The sequence below is a fragment of the Narcine bancroftii genome, chromosome 1 (genome assembly GCF_036971445.1).
Source record: "Narcine bancroftii isolate sNarBan1 chromosome 1, sNarBan1.hap1, whole genome shotgun sequence".
Lineage (NCBI taxonomy): Eukaryota > Metazoa > Chordata > Chondrichthyes > Torpediniformes > Narcinidae > Narcine > Narcine bancroftii.
Window position 1 is genome coordinate 416,902,190 of NC_091469.1, and position 20,803 is coordinate 416,922,992.

Sequence of the window (20,803 nt, forward strand, 5' to 3'; positions counted from 1 at the left end):
CTTCGGGTGTTTCTGGCGCTCTAGTCACTTCATCAGGAGTGCTGGTAACTGCCTCTGGAACATCATCAGGTCTCTCAGTTTCAGCATCTCATATTGGCCTTTCAACCTCTTCGCTCGATGTATCTCTGGACTGGTACCTTTTTACACCTGATACATTTCTCTGAAACAGGACTCCAGTCGGAGACTTGACTGTCACCATACTGCCACTTCTGGATACGACAGTATAGGGTTGATGGTAATAAGGTGTGTCTAGCTTACCACCAGTTTCGTGCCTCACTCGAACATTATCTCGTGGCATGATGTCTGAGTACTTGGCTCCACGTTTCGAATCTGTGTACAGCTTTGCTACACCTTTCTTTTCAGCATCGTGGTCCCTCATCTCCTGGTCGTCTCGGATTTCCTTTATTTCTGGCATTTTTGTGCGGATTTTTCTCCCAAAAAATGCTTCTGCAGGACTTTTTCCAGTGGTTGCATGAGGTGTTGCTCGATAGACAGCCACATAAGATAGCAATGCTTCTCGCCAATTTAGTCCTTCTGCGTGTGCAATCCTCAATCGTTTTTCAATGGACTGATTTTGTCTCTCTACTTCTCCGTTGGCTTGCGGCCATTTCGGAGTTACTTTATGATGGTGGATACCTGTGGTCCTCATGTATTCCGCAAATGTCTCTGAAATGAATTGTGGACCATTGTCAGAGTATAATGTAACAGGTAATCCATATCTTGCGAATATCTCTGCTAACGCTTGTATTGTTTTTTCAGTGGTTGTGGACTTCAACACCACTGTTAGGTAAAAACATCATGAGCTGGGAATGTAGAAGGAGTCACCCAGTGCTGGGCCGTAACAAGATGCAGTTGTGACCTTGTACTCTCAAGATAAGAGTGGGGATGACAAATTGATGTGCAGGAAACTAGCAGAGAAGGATAGCAACAGTTTATTCATTGGACAATGTCATGGTATGATAATTTACTAAGTACGTATCCTAAGGTATATAAAAAACACCACTTGCTGATAACGGCAGAATGCACCTTCTCCAACTAACACTGTTAGTTGCAAGTGTTACAATCCGGCAATAAAGAACAAAGAACCTTGATTTCGACTCAGTCTGGTGTTTGACTCACTCATTCATGAACAAAGCAGACCTAACAATTTGGTGACCCCGACGTGATGGGTGAGTGGACACTGGACGACGGTTTCTGTTTTTCTTGACAATCATCTCAGCCGGCTTATAAAAAGGTCCAGAGAAGCCTGTTTTAACAAAATTCTCTCTTTTAAAATCTTTATGATTGTCAGTAAGAACTGGAGATCGGACAAATTAGACGACCATAATTGAAGGTCGTCACCTGCCGGGATTGTAACACGTAAGTGGTTAAAGAGAGAAGAAAAGTCCTTAAGGTGGTTGAATGACATTTGATAAGTGCTTCGCCGACAAACTACTAGAGTTTAAAAAGTCTTTATTGTGTCGTTGCAAAGTCCAATAGAGTGAGAAGGTGGTCTATGAACAATTGGGGTCCTGAGTTTTCTGCCCTAAACTGGTTATTAAGAGGAGAAATCTCCCACGTGAAGGTTGGGCTTTGAAAGAAAACGAAGGTTCAGGCCTATTGGTCTCAATTGTATAAAAAGACTGACTTATAAATGTCCGGTAGGTATGATAATGTTTGTACACTTGAAAACTTAAGAATTTATTTCCCCAATTCGCCGTGGTGGAATACCACAGCGGACATAAGAGACCTTGAGACGACAAAAAGAGTACTCAGGGACGCCTGCCTGGTGAACAAGGACGACGACGAAAGGCTGCAAAAGCTGTGTCCGGATCAGGTAGGAGATATCAATGAAAAAGTTGACAGAACCTTAAGAGACACCCGGTTTATTCGAAGTATTTTTGATAAGTTAAATGAGGGTATTCCCAGCATCACCAAGTAGATAAAGTTACGTAAATTCATAGATTGGTACAGGGAAACTGGACAAAAATATAGCCCAAAAAATTTGGTTTCCTAGTTGTAATTTAATTTTCAGACCTCTTTGGGAAAACAGAGAGTGGAAGACGAGCAATCAGAGTATACAGGACAGTCTGAGGTCCACCGGAGGACCAGACTTAGAGACTGTTTCACTAAAAAATTTTTTCATCCGGCCTGCAAAGAGACATTTTTAAAAGCGATTTTCGTTAACATAGATCCCCTAAATGGACAAGAACCTAAATTAAAAGAGGCATTAGGAAGCGACCCTGCAGCAATGGCTGCACAATTGTCTGCTAAGACCTTTGACCAAGTTATTAGGGAAATTAATCAGGAGTTAGGGAAGCGAAATACCAGTAATGTGGCATTGGAGAAACAAAAAATTCTCCGAAAATATGTAGATCGCTGGAGGAAGATGGGGTGGTTATCCGGGAGCGCTGAGATGTTCCTGACAGGTGAGGGAAACAAAATTCTAAAGCGTAGGGTCTTAGATAAGCTGGAAGAAACAAAACACAGAAGGGAAAGGAAAAGTGCCTGTTTCCAGTCACGAAGTGTTCGGGTTTGCTCTCTCCCTCCCTCCTTTCACCCTCCCCCCTCTCTCTTCTCTCCCCCTCTCTCTCTTCTCCCCCCTCCTCTCTCACCCACTCCCCCTCCCAATCCCAATCTGTGGCGGTGCTGCCCTGAAATCCCCAGGTGGGGCAGGGCAGAGAAATACAATTTGGTTTTAATTTTGTGCCCACAATTCCAGCTCCGCATCAAATGGAATCCTGTTCTATCCTCTCTCCCTCCCTCTTTCCTGCACCCCCACCATTGTGGGATCAGGGCAGACATTGTGGGCTGACGTGTAGCTCACTCGAGGTGGGAGGGAAGGAAGGAGTGATGGTTCCCAGTGGTGGGAGACCCAATCTGATCCAGACCAGTGATCACAGGATGAGAACCTTTTAAAGGTGTAACCATGAAACGAAAGTGTTAATCTGAAGACTTTTCTCCCAGTGGGGCCAGTGCAAGGCATTTTCTCTCTCTATCTCTCGTGCTCTGTGTATCTGCCTCTCTATCTCTTTCTCTCGCTATGCTCTCTCTCTCTCTCTCTCTCTCGCTCTCTCTCTCATAGTCTCTGGATGTGTGATGTCATGTATGTACTCTGACAATAATCATTTATAAGTGAGTCTTATACAATTATACAAACGGGACATAGAAAGGAAAATCTTTAATCGAGAGTCTGCACAAAAAAAGATGAGAGACAAGGAGATGCAGTACCGCGATGTCCTAGCTATATTCGAAGAATTTGGTCTCCCCGATAACCCACCTATTATGGCCCCTATAGAAATAGCTTGTAGACCCCCGCCCTATGCATATGTGGAGTCACAAGGTACCCCTGACACCCCAGACGGGACCCAAGAGTCACGTCCCTTATATCCAGATATTGAAACACTGGGACATGACAGGAACATCGGGAATAGGGACGCGTCAGACAAGGTACAGGCCCCTTTACTAAAAATAGGAGGGGGAGTAATAGATGTCGAGACCCCCGCGGGATCCAAGAAAATAGAAAAAGACTTAGAGACGCAGAAAAGGAACATGAAAAAGGTTCAGGATAACGTTAAAAACTTAAACAAAGATGTGAATGTGCTGGGGCAGACCAGTAAGGAACAAAAAGAATTAATGGTAGGTGTATTGAGAGAAATTGAAAAGATAACTACAACACTGTCAGCAGAACTCAAAGCTGGAGGAACAGTAATAGGAGCAAAGGACGAAAAGTGTAGTACAGATGAGGAAACGAGATACGGCCCACCATGGGAGGAAAGTAGCATTAAAGAACTCGGGAGGGAGAAGAGTAGACATGCCTGCCTGGACATAGTTAGGACGAAAGAGAAAGACGTGAAACCACTAGACTCTAACCGAAAAAATTATCTTAGTGATGAACGTGAACGATATACCTTTGACTCTGAGACATCAGAACCTGACGGGGACAGTGACAGTAGTGACGAAGAGGTGTCTGAACAGGGGGGAATAAACAGGGGATGTATTCCAAGAGTAAAAAAGGAACAGAAATCCCCAAAATTGAGACCTCAATGCCCATTGCTGATCACGGGGCAGGGAAATCAAAAATATGTACCCTGGTCACGAATGGACTTAGAGAGTCTAATGAAAAAACTTCCTCCATTGAGTAATGGGGCTGGTCCATGGATCTCTTGTTTTGAGCGAGAAACCTGTCAAGAACAATTAGCACTCGCAGATGTCATGATAAAAATAAAGGCAGAAGCGGCCCTGAAGCAAATAGAGAGAATCCTTAGAAGTAGTAAATTGGGGGATGAAATAGAATTTGACCCACTTCGAAATAGATTTTGGGAAGCACTTAGAGAAACATTCCCTACACCCTATAGTTTGGACGCCTTGCTAACCCTCCAACTAAAAGAAGGGAAGACAGAAATGATACATTGTCCATTTATCTTTGTGGGTAAGCAGGGAATAGCTGCTATGGTTGTCATGACAGAAGAACAAATGGAGTGGTTCTGCTTAGGAGCTGAAAGTGTGCCACATGTAACCTTGGGAATTGCCAAAGATCACCACGCCCGACAGTTGGGTCCGATGGTGAAGGAAGCGATGGGGTGTGAATACAGGCAGACAGAAATCCTGGGATATTCCACCTCGGAGGGAGGGAAATTTATCAGACTGAATATTGAAGCATGGGACCAGGTAGTGAATGAGAAAGTAGAAAGAGACCGACCCATAAAAGGAGAAAATATTGATCACGGGGACTAAGACAAATATCTTTCTGATCTGAGTCCACAAATGTGGACAATGCCGAGGGCCCTATGGGCATTCCTGTTGGTGGGTTGCCAAACAAGCCAACAGAGTAGTTCAGATCCATGCGGGGCCAAAGTTATTCTGAAGATAGATAAAGACAAGGATAGCACCTTCCAGTTCGATCTATGCTGCACTTCTATCTCTAATAACACAGGGCAGATGGGTCACTCACTAAGAGGCAGACAAAACTTAAGGCATTGGCGAAGGAATTAAAAGCCCAATCTGGAGTCTCTAACCCTGTTTTGTCTTGGTTACATGGAGTGTTTGGGAAATGGGGCACAAAGTTGGGACAACTTTTCCTAGGATTGTTCATTTCTGTATCCATTTTTATCACTTGTGGCTGTTGTTGTATTCCATGCATTCGAACGCTGGTCACGAGGACCATTGAGAGAGCCTTTGCCAACCACGATGAGCTGCCTCCGAAATATCAAGCTATGCAGGCTGCGGAGCGGGACTATCTCACATCACAGGAGGCGTCAAAAGTTGCAGAGATCGATCTGGAGTCTGATGGAGAATGTGACGGGGAGGAGGGTTTATTAAATAGATTGTAGAACAAACATTATGAAATAGATTGTAGACTATATGTTAACTTGGGTAATTACTAATATTTGGGGGATTAGCTAGTTATTTGCTTGGGGGCAAATGGGAATGAAACTTGTAAACGGGCAATGGGATCGGGGAAACGGATGGGGGTATACGCTAAAGAGGGTTGGGGGGAGCCCTCGCCCACCAGCCGAACAACCCCATGAACAGAACCCGTATAGAGCTTGGCAATAGTAGGCGAACTAATGTAACGTGGTGGTAGCGTAGTCAGGGCAAGATTGTCCTCTAAAGAGGACAAAGGAGGGATTGTTAGGTAAAAACATCATGAGCTGGGAATGTAGGAGTCATCCAGTGCTGGGCCGTAACAAGATGCAGTTGTGACCTTGTACTCTCAAGATAAGAGTGGGGATGACAAATTGATGTGCAGGAAACTAGCAGAGAAGGATAGCAACAGTTTATTCATTGGACAATGTCATGGTATGATAATTTACTAAGTACGTATCCTTTTTTCTTTCTTTGGCTTGGCTTCGCGGACGAAGATTTATGGAGGGGGTAAAAAGTCCACGTCAGCTGCAGGCTCGTTTGTGGCTGACCAGTCCGATGCGGGACAGGCAGACACGATTGCAGCGGTTGCAAGGGAAAATTGGTTGGTTGGGGTTGGGTTTTTCCTCCTTTGCCTTTTGTCAGTGAGGTGGGCTCTGCGGTCTTCTTCAAAGGAGGCTGCTGCCCGCCAAACTGTGAGGCGCCAAGATGCACGGTTTGAGGCGTTATCAGCCCACTGGCGGTGGTCAATGTGGCAGGCACCAAGAGATTTCTTTAGGCAGTCCTTGTACCTTTTCTTTGGTGCACCTCTGTCACGGTGGCCAGTGGAGAGCTCGCCATATAATACGATCTTGGGAAGGCGATGGTCCTCCATTCTGGAGACGTGACCCATCCAGCGCAGCTGGATCTTCAGCACCTTAGGACTCGATGCTGTCGACCTCTGCCATCTCGAGTACCTCGACGTTAGGGGTGTGAGCGCTCCAATGGATGTTGAGGATGGAGCGGAGACAACGCTGGTGGAAGCGTTCTAGGAGCCGTAGGTGGTGCCGGTAGAGGACCCATGATTCGGAGCCGAACAGGAGTGTGGGTATGACAACGGCTCTGTATACGCTTATCTTTGTGTATCCTAAGGTATATAAAAAACACCACTTGCTGATAACGGCAGAATGCGCCTTCTCCAACTAACACTGTTAGTTGCAAGTGTTACAATCCGGCAATAAAGAACAAAGAACCTTGATTTCGACTCAGTCTGGTGTTTGACTCACTCATTCATGAACAAAGCAGACCTAACACCACGTACTCATAGTATCTGCTGTAGTAATCTATCACTACCATAATTGATTCACCCGTCGGTAAAGGTCCAAGAAAATCAACAGCTACGTCGATCCATGGTCCTGTCGGGAGTTGCGTACTCCGGATCGGTTCTGGCGGATTACTCCTACTTGTGATTTGACATCCGTGACAAGTTTTAACAAATTTCTCTGCGTCTTTATCACAACCTGGCCACCATACCTTGGTCCTGAGGTTTTGCTTGGTACCAACAATACCTAGGTGTCCTTCAATTCTGACTTGGATTGTGGACCACCATCCTTCACCAATCTGGACAGCGGATCTGCAATGTTTGTTTTCCCTGCAATGTGGATTACTTTATATTTGTAGGGTTGTAGTCTGTGTCCCATGAAGTCCATTTCTGACACACCGAACTGGCACTTGTTTCCATTCACGGTAAGGCCTGCCTCCTGTAGTCTAGATAGTACACGCCTCAACCGTTTGTCATGCTCTTCCTTCGTTGGCGCATGGACTATGATGTCGTCAGAAATGTTGGCAACTCCAGGAATGCCTTGAATCACTCGATGGATTTCATACTGGTAGATCTCCGAAGCTGCATTAATTCCAAATGATAGTCTCTTGTAACGATACAATCCACAGTGAGTCACAAATGTTGTTACATCTCGGGAACCTGGATCCAGCTCTAATTGATGATAGCCCCATTTCAGATCAACTTTTGAGAATACCTTGCTGGTAGTTAGTTCCTGAAGTATTTCCTCCACTGTTGGTATAGGGTGTCGTTCTCTAATTATATCTTCATTGGCCATTCTCATGTCAACACATAGTCTTATGTCACCCTTTGGTTTGGGCACAATCACTACGGGACTGACCCATTGTGTCGAATGTTCCACCGGTTCAATAATGTCTTGTTCGATCAATTCTTTAATTTTGGCTTCGACTTTCCCACGAAGTCCAAATGGAGTTCGGCGCATTGGTTGTGCCTTGGGTTTGACCGTTTCATCTACCGCTAGCTTCAATTGTCGACCTTTCAGCTTTCCTACTCCTTGGAAGACTGCGGGGAATTCTTGCTTCATATCCTCGTATGACTGAATTAAATTGACACAAGCTCCAATATGAAGTATTGGCAGGTCTTGCGCTGTGCTTCTACTCAGCAATGGTTCTCCCCTCTCTTCTATGACCATAAACTCTGCTTTGGTGTACTTATCTCCAGTTTCAACAGTTGCAGTAAAACATCCAATGGTCTGCAATGGCTTGGTTGCTGTGTATGGATATAGTTTCTTGGAATACTTCTTTGAGGTACAGATGATCTTTTTCCTTTTCAACTTCTCCCATAAATGTCGATCAATCACATTACTGTCACTGCCTGAGTCTACAATGACCTGCACGGTCACTCCACCAATGATCACTGGGACGTTCTCATGATGTACTTCATTCAACGTAAATTGTTAACAACTCTGTTCCTCCTGGGTATCATCATCATCACCGTCTATCTGGCGAATGGTATCTTTCTTTCCAGGATACTTTCCTTTCCCCCAGGCTTTGACTTTGGAAGTTGTACTCTTCCTCTTCTGGTCTGCATTGGACTTGCTTTTGCACTTATTTGCAAAGTGGTCCTTACCTCCACACTTTCTGCAAACTTTGCCTTTGGCCGGGCAATATGGGTCTTTTCCAAAGTGACCTCGGTTTCCACATTGATAACACTCCACGTCCTGTGTCGACGTATATCTTGGCTGGTTATGGCGATGTGAGAGCCTCTTAATTTGCTGGCTTGAGTTGTCTTTCAGGGTCATGGTATGAAATTGCTCTTCAACAGCCTCTAATGCAGCAGCAATGGCTAAAGCATCGGTGAGTTCCAACTCACTCCCTCTTTCCAGTAGACGTCTTCTGAGTTTATCTGATCTGCAGTGCTGTACGACTTGATCCAATAATTGGTTGTCTAAATCAGCTGGCATGTAATTGCATCCAACAGCTAGCCGGCGTAGTCTCGTCACGTACTGAGCAATTGTCTGGCCATCTTCTTGTCTCGTTCTCCGAAACAAATGGCGTTGAAATGTAGCATTCGGTGTCACTACATAGTGTGCATTTAATGCATCTACCGCTTTCTGGTACTCATCCTTTCTTCCAGTATTCAAAAGTGTCTTAACTGTTTCCCGAACTGCGGGTCCAGCAGTGAAAAGAAGTAACGCCCTTCTCTGCGCTTTTTGTTCAACTGTACCGGTATCTAGAAATAGGCCACGACTGTCGGCGTAGGATTCAAATTCTTCCAGCCATGCCTTCCACTTCACACTTACAGTGCTTGCATCTCCAGTCGGGTCAAAATGAGCAATTCCACTATGTGTTAGAAAGTCACCGTTTGCACCAGCTATGAGGAAATATTCCAGCCCCAAAAGTACTAAGCAAAGAGAAAATTCTTATCACCTTGAAGTTGTCTGTAATTCTCTGTAATCTTGTTTAGTCTTTAATTTTCTTCAAGCTTCTTTCATCCTCGTCGCCAATGTCACATTTGTGGCCCGAAATGTGAAGTTAATAAAACATCAAACACAAGTTTTATCAGGTAATCTTCTCAGCGTCTTTATTTTCCAGTTTCCTTTGTTCTCCTGCTTGTGCTCTTATCTCTCTCTCATACCACGTGACTTCCGGTACATCTCATACATATTCATTATCATGACACATACATATTACCCATCATCGCCCCCGCCCCACCCCCATAATGATGCACAAATCTAATTCAATCAGAAAAGGAAGTTCTTGATTGTTCTTCAAGCCATTGTTGACCACAACTACTGGTAACGATCTTGGCCTGAGTTACAACTATTTGCCTTTATCAGTTAATGTGTATCATATGTCAATCTGGACACTCAGTCTTTTGTTTTTACAGCTTTCCGGTGGCCTGGCTGCATGCATGATGCTCGAGTTTTAGCCAAATCACCCATCTACAGAAAGGCCGAAGATCAAGGTGGGTACCTCTTCCCACGTGCAGTTTGTATTCCCCACTACAAAGTAATGTATTATGTGTGCATCAAGCAACCAATCATGTTTCTTTTGTCTCATGTAACTATATAGGATACCATGACTGACTCTACTTCAAGTAAAACTTAAGGCCACTAGAAAACATTAGTGAACTGATTGTGATTTCAGAGGTTGCATGTAGTGCTCATAAATGTACATTGCTCTGCCCACAGAATTCCAAAACTATTAACGGAGTGGAAATCTCCATCCATCTAATTGGAAACCCATCTTACCTCCTTAGGAAGTGACTGATGAAGGGGGTTCACTAACCATCGTGCACTCAATAAACATTAGTGATATTTTAACTACCATTTGAGCTCAGCAAGGATGGTAGTAGAAAATGCTTTTGGATGTTTCAAAAGTCACTGGAGGAGCATGGCCAAGCAACTTGATATTTGTACCACTTTTGTATCAGATGTTGTTGCCTGTTGTGTTCTACACAATATATGTGAAAGCAAAAAGGAACACTTCTTGCTAGAGTTGAATACTGAGGTACCCGATCTCTTTGAGCCTGATCGTGTTGCCTATTAGGGTGCACAAGCACACAATCATGAGGCTATCGGTAAAGCAATTATGTACATTCTGTGAATCAATTCTGTAAACTGATAATGTCCATTCTGTTAACTAAATGTGTAATCTGAGTAAGCCAAGAAATGACATATTTTAGTAAATGTTTATGGCACATGTCAGAAATTCATAGTGCACAGAAAACCTGTAAATAAAAAATGACAATAAAGAGTGCAAATAGAACTGAAAATGACTGTTTACAACTGTGCAAATTAGGAAGACACCGATTACCATGATCAAAAGTAGTAAGGCACAACACAGTGTGGACAATTGTTAAATCATTCCATCAGTTGCAGGGAGGAGGAGAAAAAATCTGGATTAAATGATTCATATGCTTCATCCGTATGGACAAGATTGTATTGGCAGGTAGTGGTGGAGAATAATACTGCCTCTGGGGTGCAGGAGCACAGCACTGGCCTGTGGAAATTTGGTATTGTAGAGAGGGAGCAGGACGTTGTGGTATAAGAGCATCCATGCGTGTAATCAGGTCCCACAGAAGTGAGCCCTCATTCTTCATCCCATGCTGAATGCCTTGGAGCAAGGTGCCAAACCCATTCAACACGCTCCTGTCTATCAGCCATCTCCACCTTTTGCACATCTCTCCTTATCCACTCCTTCATGGTTCCCCTGCCTTTCCAATTGAAGGTGAACCCTCTCCACATCATCATCAAATTTGACAGTAGCAGATTCTATTTCCATTGTACCACCTGCACTTTAGTTAATTTTGTTTTTTCAGATGCAGTTGGCACCTTAAGAGTACAAAATAACACAATCGACATTAGCGAGATGGGTACTTATGGGCAAATACACTCACAAAAATCACATGAGAAAGATGGTAATCACAAACAAAATTTTTTTTAACCTAGCTGATCGTGAGGCGCAGCTTGATAGTTTCTAATGGTGGCACCCGCTTCCAGACTGCTAATGTCTTCATAATGCACTGCTGCCTGAGGAGGAAGATGCAGAAGGAATAGTCTCGGGGGAAGCCGGGTCCACAATGTTGCTCAGAAGAGTAGCTCAGCTGGCAGAGTGGCTTGACCCCAAATGGAATGGCACAGGTCAAAATATGGCCAGTCCAGAGCCCTCTACCACTCCTGCCATTATGGTCCACGGTCTGATGAAATTTTTTCCGCAGGCTCTGCAACTTGGTTATTACGTGTGCCTTACCCTGAACAAAACCGCGGTCCCTAAGTTGTGCAGCCATCCTTTCAAATATCGGGCCATCTTTCACCGTTCCCAAAAACTGCCATTTAATTTTATCCTATACTCTTGAGAGTAAGGAGCTCCCAAACCTCATTATCTCCCCAATTACAAAACATGTTGAGATATGAATATAACCTAACTGTTAGAGATTTCATAGCTGACAGTTAAATTCAAAATTCCCGCATTTATGCTTTTCTCTCACTTAGAACAGCAAGTTCCATTCCAAACAGTCTGCGGCTCTGACGTTCTTTCATCTGTTGCCTTTTTGTAAACAACAGTCCATTAGTGAAGTCTCTTGGGCACTCTCCAAAGTTTTTGCCAAGGCTCTGGGGCTGGCATGTCTAGCATAAGCAGAGCTCCAGTATTTTAAATAAGATCTGCTTTAAAAAAAAACCTGCCCCAATTTATCTCCCAAAAACATATCTATAATCTGTCACACCAGCATATTTTTCACAAAAGGAAATCTAAAGTAATTTTCATGCAAGGTAGCAGATGTTTATTCAATTAAAAATAAAGAAATCAAGTTTCTTGTTGGTTAAGACCAACGAGGAAAATAAAGCAAACACAAGTAAGCTGGGATGAGATAATAAGGACCAGTATAAATGATAAAATAATATTGAAAGGCTGAATGGCCAGACATTTGTCCCAAATATAACAGGAAACAAAAAGCCCAGTCTTGAAATAATGAAATTCAAATATGTTGAAATATTTAGACAGCTTAAAAGAAATTGCTCAAATATTTTATATACATAATTATTTCTTGCACATAAGAGGGAAATTCTTTTAAAATTGAACATTTTCATTGAATGACTTGTCTCTCAGGAAAGAAAACAGAATCTTGATATACAAAAATTTGACAAATGTATTCAGGAGAAAGTATTTTCTGAAAAATCACAAATAGAAGCAAAATAATTTTTACGTATTTCACTGCTAAAGGTAAAGCAGACAAAGGTCATATTAATATTTCACTGTGGTAAAAATGATTTCAGTTAAATTGTCAGAGTAACATTGAAATTATGATTAATCTCCAATATGGGGTTAATTAGTGTCTCTTGCTTTGAAATGAATTAAAAAAAATAAATTAGTTTTACATCAAACTTTCAATCCTTAGACTTTTTTCCCCTGCAAATTGAAAGATTTAATATAAATCAAAAATGCTACAAAACAGTTTGTCACACCTCAGCTTTGTATGCAAACAGTAGTTCATCTTGCACTGCAGTAACTATGAAGTAGAAGCCAAAAGGGGAGCAAGAAAAAAGTACAGAACATATTTATTGTACAACATCAACACCTTTATGTGTTAAACTTATCAACACAAGATAAAACCTATTGTACATAAAGGGCAGGCAGTAAATTGCATATTTTGAACTTATCAGTTAATCACAAGATGTTGACAAGATAACATTTGATGTTTTTTCTATGGGTATCGATAGAGTCTGTGGTTAAAGTGCACCATTTCCCTTCACACGCGCGCACACACATTACTTACCATTCTTTGTTGAACCTTGTGTGGTTAACAGCTTTCGCAGGAGTTCAGCTTGCGTTTTTGTCACCAAATGCAAGTTAAACATTTCTTTCTTAAGATCTTGGTATAGTATTTGCAGACCAATTTCTCTAAAGTTAATAAAAAAACATTGTCACAACTAATTCACAAAACAATTTATTATGACTATAAAACTAAATAGTTGTAAAGATAAGAACCTTGGGGGGGGGGGTGGGAGAGGCAGGAAAAGTACATTTGAAACTATTTTTTTCCAACTAAAGAGATTTTTAATTTGTCAAAACACAATCTAGTCTTTCCAACCTTTTAAATAGTAAAAAGTAAAATGTATGCTATTTTCTCCCACTGTTTGTCTTTAAACACACAGATTTTTTTTTTTAAAAAAGGACGTTTTCAAGTCTTGCTGATTGTTTTCCCAATATTTAAGAGAGCCCAATATTTTGCAATTGTTTTGCAACTGTTCTTTTTTTCTAGGCAAATTTCAATGTCTTAAGAGCAACTGTGAAACATTATTATACATATACAAGTACAGATAGACAATGGAAAGCAAATACAATCAAATTGAGACAGTCAACAGATGCAACTCAGATTCGTTTAGATTCTATTTACAAAATAAGGGAGATGTCAAATTTCAATAATTTTCAACAAAAGACCAAGGTTACTCATTAAATACTTTTGCCAACTCATTCCCATTTTTAGGTGCAGAAAATGAGCTGCTGTTCACACCTTATACTCAAATTTTGAGGGGACAATGATTAGAAACTGCAGGTCCGTGATGATTAAAAGACCTTGATGGCAATCATAACTACAAAATCACCCACTCAACAAGAACATCTTCCACAAATTTAAAACAAAACTATACATTGAATTTCAGTTTCTTCTTCAGCCTGTGTTATCACTGCTTACTGGAATGAGAAGATCAAGGCCTGCAAACTAGCATTGGTACACCAGCACAGTTCCAGCCATGATGCCGATGCTAACATTTAGAAATTCTGGGTTTTGTCCAATATAAAAGGAATTGATGCAAATTTACATCTGTAAGCACATTGGATTTATTATCCAGTGTTAAAATAAAAGCACAATAAAGATAAATGCCATCACTCTGCCCAGTGTGGTCATAAGCCACTATCAACTGCTCACTGCCCATCAAGACTCCATCCTGAACTATTAGCTGACAACCATACAAATTTTTAAAAATCCTTACTCGTGTTGGGGATCTGTTGTGCTTTTCCCATATTACTGGTTTCTTATGCCTCTATGGTTTGATGAGATAACTTCCTTATTTACAAATTTAATTTGTCCAATTTTTATTCAAATGTGATACAACACTGGAAACCACTCCATACCTCAGTGGCCCAGTAAGAAACTTCCAGGGGATTCAAGATCTACTTCAACCATTAGAATTACAGTGAATAAAATTCAGAAAGAAACACATGCTGGAAATCTGAAACAAAAACTGAAAATGCAAAACTTTCTCAAAAAGACAGCCATCATCCATAGAAAGGGAAACTAATTTTTTTAAATTTTAGAAATACAGCATGATAACAGGCCTTTCAGGCCCACAAGCCTGCACTGCTCATCCTGTACATGTTGGAAAGTGGGAGGCAACCAGAACATCCGGATGAAACCTATTCAAACACGGGGAGAACAAACAAACTCTTTATAGACAACAGATTTGAACCCAGATCGCTGACATGTAAGGTCTTGCATTAAAAATAATGGGTTTACATTGAAAATCCTTTGTCATATCCTTTGGAAATAAAGCAGAATTAGGAGACAAACTATTTTGTGGCATCCTTCATGTTCAAACAAATATTTTTCTATCTAAATAGTATATAGGTCATCCAAATGGGGAAGGGCCAAATTAGATCTTGTATTGGGAAATGTGCCCAGCCATATGACTGGAATTTCAGTGCAAGGGCCTTTTGGGAACAGTGATCACAACTCCTTGTTTTAAGACAAGGATAGATAAGGATGTCTGGACCTTGGGGCAAAATGCTAAACTGGGGGACAGCAAATTATAAAATAATTAGGTAGGTTCTGGGAATATTAAATGGAGAACAGCTGTTATTAAGCATATCTGGGATATGTGGGAGGGGCTTAAAGACCAAATGATGAGAATTCAGGACCAACATATTCCAAAAAAATAAAAATAATGATGACAAAGTTCTGGAAACCTGGACAGTGAGAAATGTTGTAAATTTAGACAAAAATAAAAAGGAAATACTATAAGATTTAGGAAGCTGAATCAGAGAGGGCCAGAAAAATATAGTGGAAATAAGAAATGAGGTGGTGATTAGGAGGGCTAAAAAGGGATGGGCAATGTCCTTGGTGAGTAAAATTAAGGAAAATCTAAAGGATTTTTATGCATACATTAAAAATAAAAGTATAATGGGGAGAGATTAGGACAACTCAACAACAAAGGTGGTGGGGGGGAGGGGAAGAAAGAGAATATTTATGCCTGGAATCAGTAAATACAGTTACCTCCATAATTTTTTAGGACAAAGACCCCTTTTTCCTTTATTTGTAATGAAACAATTCACATGTAATTGAAGTGCACATTCCAGATTTTCTTCAAGGTTATTTGTATACATTTTGGTTTGACCCTATAGAAATTACAACACTTTTTTGCACATTGTCCCTCATTTCAGGGCAACATAATGTCTGGGACATTTGACCACAGGCATTTGTGAGTGTTCAGGAATTGCTTCATTGATGTAAGAGTGTAGCTATAAGAGAGTTTTGATTCAAGCTTTTGATCAGCTTTGGAATCTGTAGTTGCCATATTCAACATGAGGGCCAGAGTTGTGCCAATGAAAGTCAAAGAAGCCATTATGAGGCTGAAAAATAAGAACAAAACAGTAAGAGACTTTGGCTACCCGGCAGGGTATTGAAAATCTGCACCAACCAAGTGGCCGGAATGTTCACAATATTTTCAACCTATCATTGCTGCAGTCAGAGGTTCCCATCTGCTTCAAAAGGGCATCAATCACCCCAGTACCCAAGAAGAGTTGTGTGAGGTCCCTCAACGACGACTGCCCAGTGGCACTAACTTTTACTGTGATGAAGTGCTTTGAGAGGCTGGTCCTGGCCAGAATTAACATGTATCTAAGCAAATATTTGCAACCACTGCAATTCACCTATCATCACAATGCTCTAAAGCAGATGCAATATCTCTGGTTCTCCACTCAGTTCTAGATCATCTCGAAAACAGTAATTCATACATAGAGCTGCTCTTCAATGACTACAGCTTGGCCTTCAAAACCATTAATCCCTCACTGCTGGCCCAGAAGCTACAAACTCTAGACCTCTGAACCCTACTCTGCAACTGGATCCTTGACTTTCTCATCAGAAGACCACAGTCAGTACGAATTGACGAGTCTCCTCCTCATTGATCATCAACACAGGCGCACCCCAAGGACATGTACTTAGCCTGGTGCTCTACTCATTAGACACCCATGACTGATTGGCCAGACACAATACCAATGCTATCTAAAAGTTTGCTGATGACACCACAGTAGGCAGCAGAATCACAAGTGGCAATGAGGAAGCATACTGGAGAGAGATAGATCAGCACATTGAATGGTTGTAGAGCTCGTCGAAAGAATCAAAGACTTGTTGATCCAAACCAAGGCTTTTATTAGCAAAAGACAGGAGCTCTTCACAGGTGGCCGACCAGTCCGGAATGATCCGACCTGGCTAGCGACACAACCCTTTAAGGCCCAGACAGAGGCGTGGCTTAGCTCTCAGCCAATCGCTGTAAGCACAGTCTAGATACAGTAACTATATACACTATATACATTGGTGATAGATCTGTACTATCACAATGGTGTAATGAAAATAACCTTGCACTCAATGTTAGCAAAATCAAGGAGATGATTGTGGACTTCAGGAGGAAGTCAGGGGAACATGACCCAGTCCTCATCGAGGACTCAGCATGGAGAGGGTCAAGAACACCAAATTCCTGGGTGTCAACATCTCCGAGGATCTATCCTGGAGCTTCTATGTTGATGCAATCACAAAGAAGGCTAGCCAGTGGCCATACTTTGTGAGGTGTCTGAGAGATTCGGTATGTCACCGAGGACTCTTGTAAACTTCAACAGAGCATTCTGGGTGGTTGCATCACTGCCTGGTATGGAGGGGCCAACTCTCAGGAGAATAAACTCCAGAGGGTTGTTAACTTGGCCTATGACATCACAGGCACTAGATCTCACTCCATCGAGGACATCTACATGAGGCGGTGTCTTAAAAATGCAGCCTCTATCCTCAAAGACCCCCTCCACCCAGGCCATACCCTCTTCATTCTGCTACCATCAGGGAAAAAGGTGCAGGAACCTAAAGATGAGCCCTCAGTGGCACAAGGACAGCTTCTTCCCCACTGCCATCAGATTCCTGAATAATCAATAAACCAAAAACACTGCCTTACTTTTTGTGCATTTTTTAAAAAATATAGTGATGCTGTAAGATGATTATAATATGAATGTTTACACTATGATTCTGCCACAAAACATCGAATTTCATGACTTGTTCATGACAATAAATTCTGATTCTGAAGACAATGCTTCAGTCAGTGATTCCCAAACTTTTTTTTGTGCTGCCATCCCTTTGGCCTCCAGGCCATATCCCGAGTGCCCCTTCCCCCATACAATGACGCGGGGGGAGGGGGGGTAGTAAGGGTGCTTAGCGGGGTGCAAAGATTAGCGGCGGCTCTGAGCATGATTGGGGGGGGTTAGTGGCAGTGCTAAGTGGGGTGGGGGGAGGGTAGTGGTGGTGCTAAGCAGGGTTGGGGGTTAGTGGCTGTGCTGAGCAGGATGGGGGTGGCGGGTAGTGGCGGTACTGAGCAGGATGGGGGTGTTCATGGTGGAGCTGAGCAGAGTGGGGGTTTAGTGGTGGAACTGAGGGTAGGTTGTGTTAGCGCTGAGAGGACGCCAATTCAACACGGCAGCCACTGAGACCAGTTCTCATGAGAATGCCTTGTCGATGTTTATTTTGCTTATTACTGCCACCCTGAGTCTGGCCTGAAAATTAATGCACTGGGTTCTTCATTAAACTTTGCATCAAACTGAATAACAACAAGATGGAAAGTTTGGACTGCCACCTTTTTCTTCAACGCCCTTTTCCCTTAACACCCCCTTGGATCTTTCCACCGCCCACAGCAGGGCAGCAGCACCCACTTTGGAAATTACTGCTGTAGATGATGCAAATACCATTGCCTCATGAACATATGCTGAGCAATGTAATTGAAAATATAATTTTGCTGAATGAATCAAAACCAATTAAACATTCTTAACTTTCTGCCCTCTCTCCCTTACCAGCTTCTTTCTCTTCTACCCTCTCACCTCTATCCTGTTATCCTGTGTTTCTCCTTTCCCATTTCATCCTCCTCTCCCTACCTTTTTACTCGGATCTACCTGTTTTCCCTTATTCCTGATGAAGATCTTAGACCCAAAACATTAATTACCTTTTACTTCCTATGGATGCTGCATAACCTGCTAAGTTTCTCCAGAACTTGTATACTGCACTAGATCTTAGCATCTGCAGATTTTCTTGGTTATCAAAAATTCAACACACTTCCAATTTAATTAGCATAGCAAGAAGTTAAAGTGAATTTCAGTCAGATTGAAAAGAGACATTTCTGATTCAAATATTAGGCAATGCTGGATCTTTTGTCTAAAAATGAGACTGGCAAATAGTTTTTACAAAGGAGTAGATGAATTTAATATGCCATGACATAATTTCATCCATCTTTAATCCTTGATAATTCTTGCAATCATTCCTTTACTAAGTGGAAAACCTTGTGGATCAAGCAGGCTTTATCAAGAATAGATATTCAGCTTTTAATATTACGAAATTGATTACAATAATTAATGCCTGAAGACGGCAGCTTAATCAACCAATGATATTAGCGTTAAGATGTGGAAAAAGCTTTTGATCGTGTTTAGTGGAATTTTTTATTTAAGGTGTTAGAAAGATTTACATTTGGATCACTCTTTATTGGTTGGGTTAAGGTCTTGTATACCAATCATTCTGCTTGGGTGATGACGAATAGACACGTTTCGTCTGCATTTAATTTGTCTAGATCAACTAGACAGGGTTGTCCACTGTCACCAGCTTTGTTTGCTTAGTAATAGGATGCTTGGCTCAAGCGATAAGACAAGATAAGATAATAATATTAAGCTAATTACAATCGGCGAACAAGAGTATAAAATTAATTTGTTTGCAGACGATGTGTTGATATACTTATCTTATACTAAAGATTTTTTAGAACTGTTACAAACTTTGTTGAATCGATATGGGGTGATTTCAGGTTATAAAGTAAATTGTGATAAAAGTGAAATTTTATCAATATCGGATGAAGATTATACAGATTGTATACAGTTTACTAAGTTTAGATGGTCTAATAAAATTAAATAGCTAAGAGAAATAGCGGATAAAGAATATCAAAATTGATATAGTTTAAATTATATACCGTTATTAAATAAGATTAAATTTGATTTAAATAGATGGAAAGATTTAGCATTAACTTTGATTGGATGAGTTAAATGCATTGAAATGAATATATATCCCTGTATTCAATAACTCTTTCAGTCTATTCCGAGTGTGGTACCTAAGAAATTTTTTAAGGAATTAAATAAAGTAATTAGTTTGTTTTTATGGAAAGGTAAGTTGTCAAGAGTTTCTATGCAGAAGTTGACATGGAGATATGATGTAGGTGGATTTCAACTACCATATTCATTTTCAAAATTATTAGGAGGTGACACAATTAAAATTTATTAACAGGTTGTTTGATATTGACCAACCGCCAGTGGAAAACCAATAAATTAAGAAAATATGCCGATGCTGGGGTTCAGTACAATACACTAAAATGCAGGAGAAACTCAGCAGATCATGAAGCATCCATGGAAAATAAAAGACAGTCAGTTTTATTTATGCTTGAGCTCCTTCTAGAGGAGAAACTTACATTTAACGATATTAAAGGGTTGTGCTAGTGTAACTCCATTCAAAATCTTACAAGGGCTCAAAGCACTTTATTGAAAATGAAACACTTCTGAGAAATACTCCTTATTTAGAAAAGATGGCAACCATTCTGTGCATTGCTTGTTTCCAAGTACAGCAACATGAATGTGTAATCTGTTTTAATAACATTAAATTGCATTTTCTAGAAAGCTAAATATAATTGCCCAATTCCTCTTCAAAATAATGCCAAAGGATCTTTCACATCCTCACAAAAGAAGATAAAGGACTAATTTTTATGTCCCCTTCAAAAAAAATCACTAATGAAAGGGTTTCTTAACACAAATTTAGAGGTGGTAGAGCAAAAAGTTTTTTTGATTATCAACAGTTAAAATCTATAAATGTTTGCAAAGATTTAATCATGATTGACTGATTTTCATTGTTTTTTCTAAAAAAAATATTTGGCATCAGGATCACTGGCAAGGTCATAATTTTGCTCCAATCACAGTGGGTTGCTGGGACACTGAGTCAATCACATTGCTTTGGATCTGGAATCATATACAGATTAGAGTTGACAAGATGAGCCAGGTAGTGAACAAGTTGTTGTTTTTAATAAAGATCAGTTTTTTTAAAAATAGGTTATTGAGTGAATTTAAATTCTCGTGCTGCCAAGATTGAATTTGAACTCAGTTTCAGAGATTCCAACCCAATAACAACTCCTACACCATATCTATTGGTAAGCAAAAAATAAATGTAAATTATTTTATAAGATTAATTTTATAAAAGTGAGACCTGGAATTTCAATGACATTCACATCAACAATGATAAGCCTCTCCAGAACTTTAACTATGTATTTTCAGAATGCAAAGACTGATTAATTCACTTTCAAGATCTGACCAGCACTTATTGATCATCCTTAAAAAATGTATAATG

General features: G+C 41.0%; 1 protein-coding gene across 3 annotated transcripts in view; it reads right to left on the reverse strand.

Annotated features, from left to right (window-relative positions):
- Nucleotides 1–20,803, reverse strand: part of azi2 (5-azacytidine induced 2) — a 98,982-nt gene that overhangs the window by 17,704 nt on the left and 60,475 nt on the right. For all 3 annotated transcript variants that reach the window (XM_069914032.1, XM_069914031.1, XM_069914034.1), the window contains exon 7: nt 12,905–13,029. In XM_069914032.1, coding sequence (XP_069770133.1) covers nt 12,905–13,029 — 125 coding nt within the window. The remainder of the gene's footprint in view (nt 1–12,904; nt 13,030–20,803) is intronic.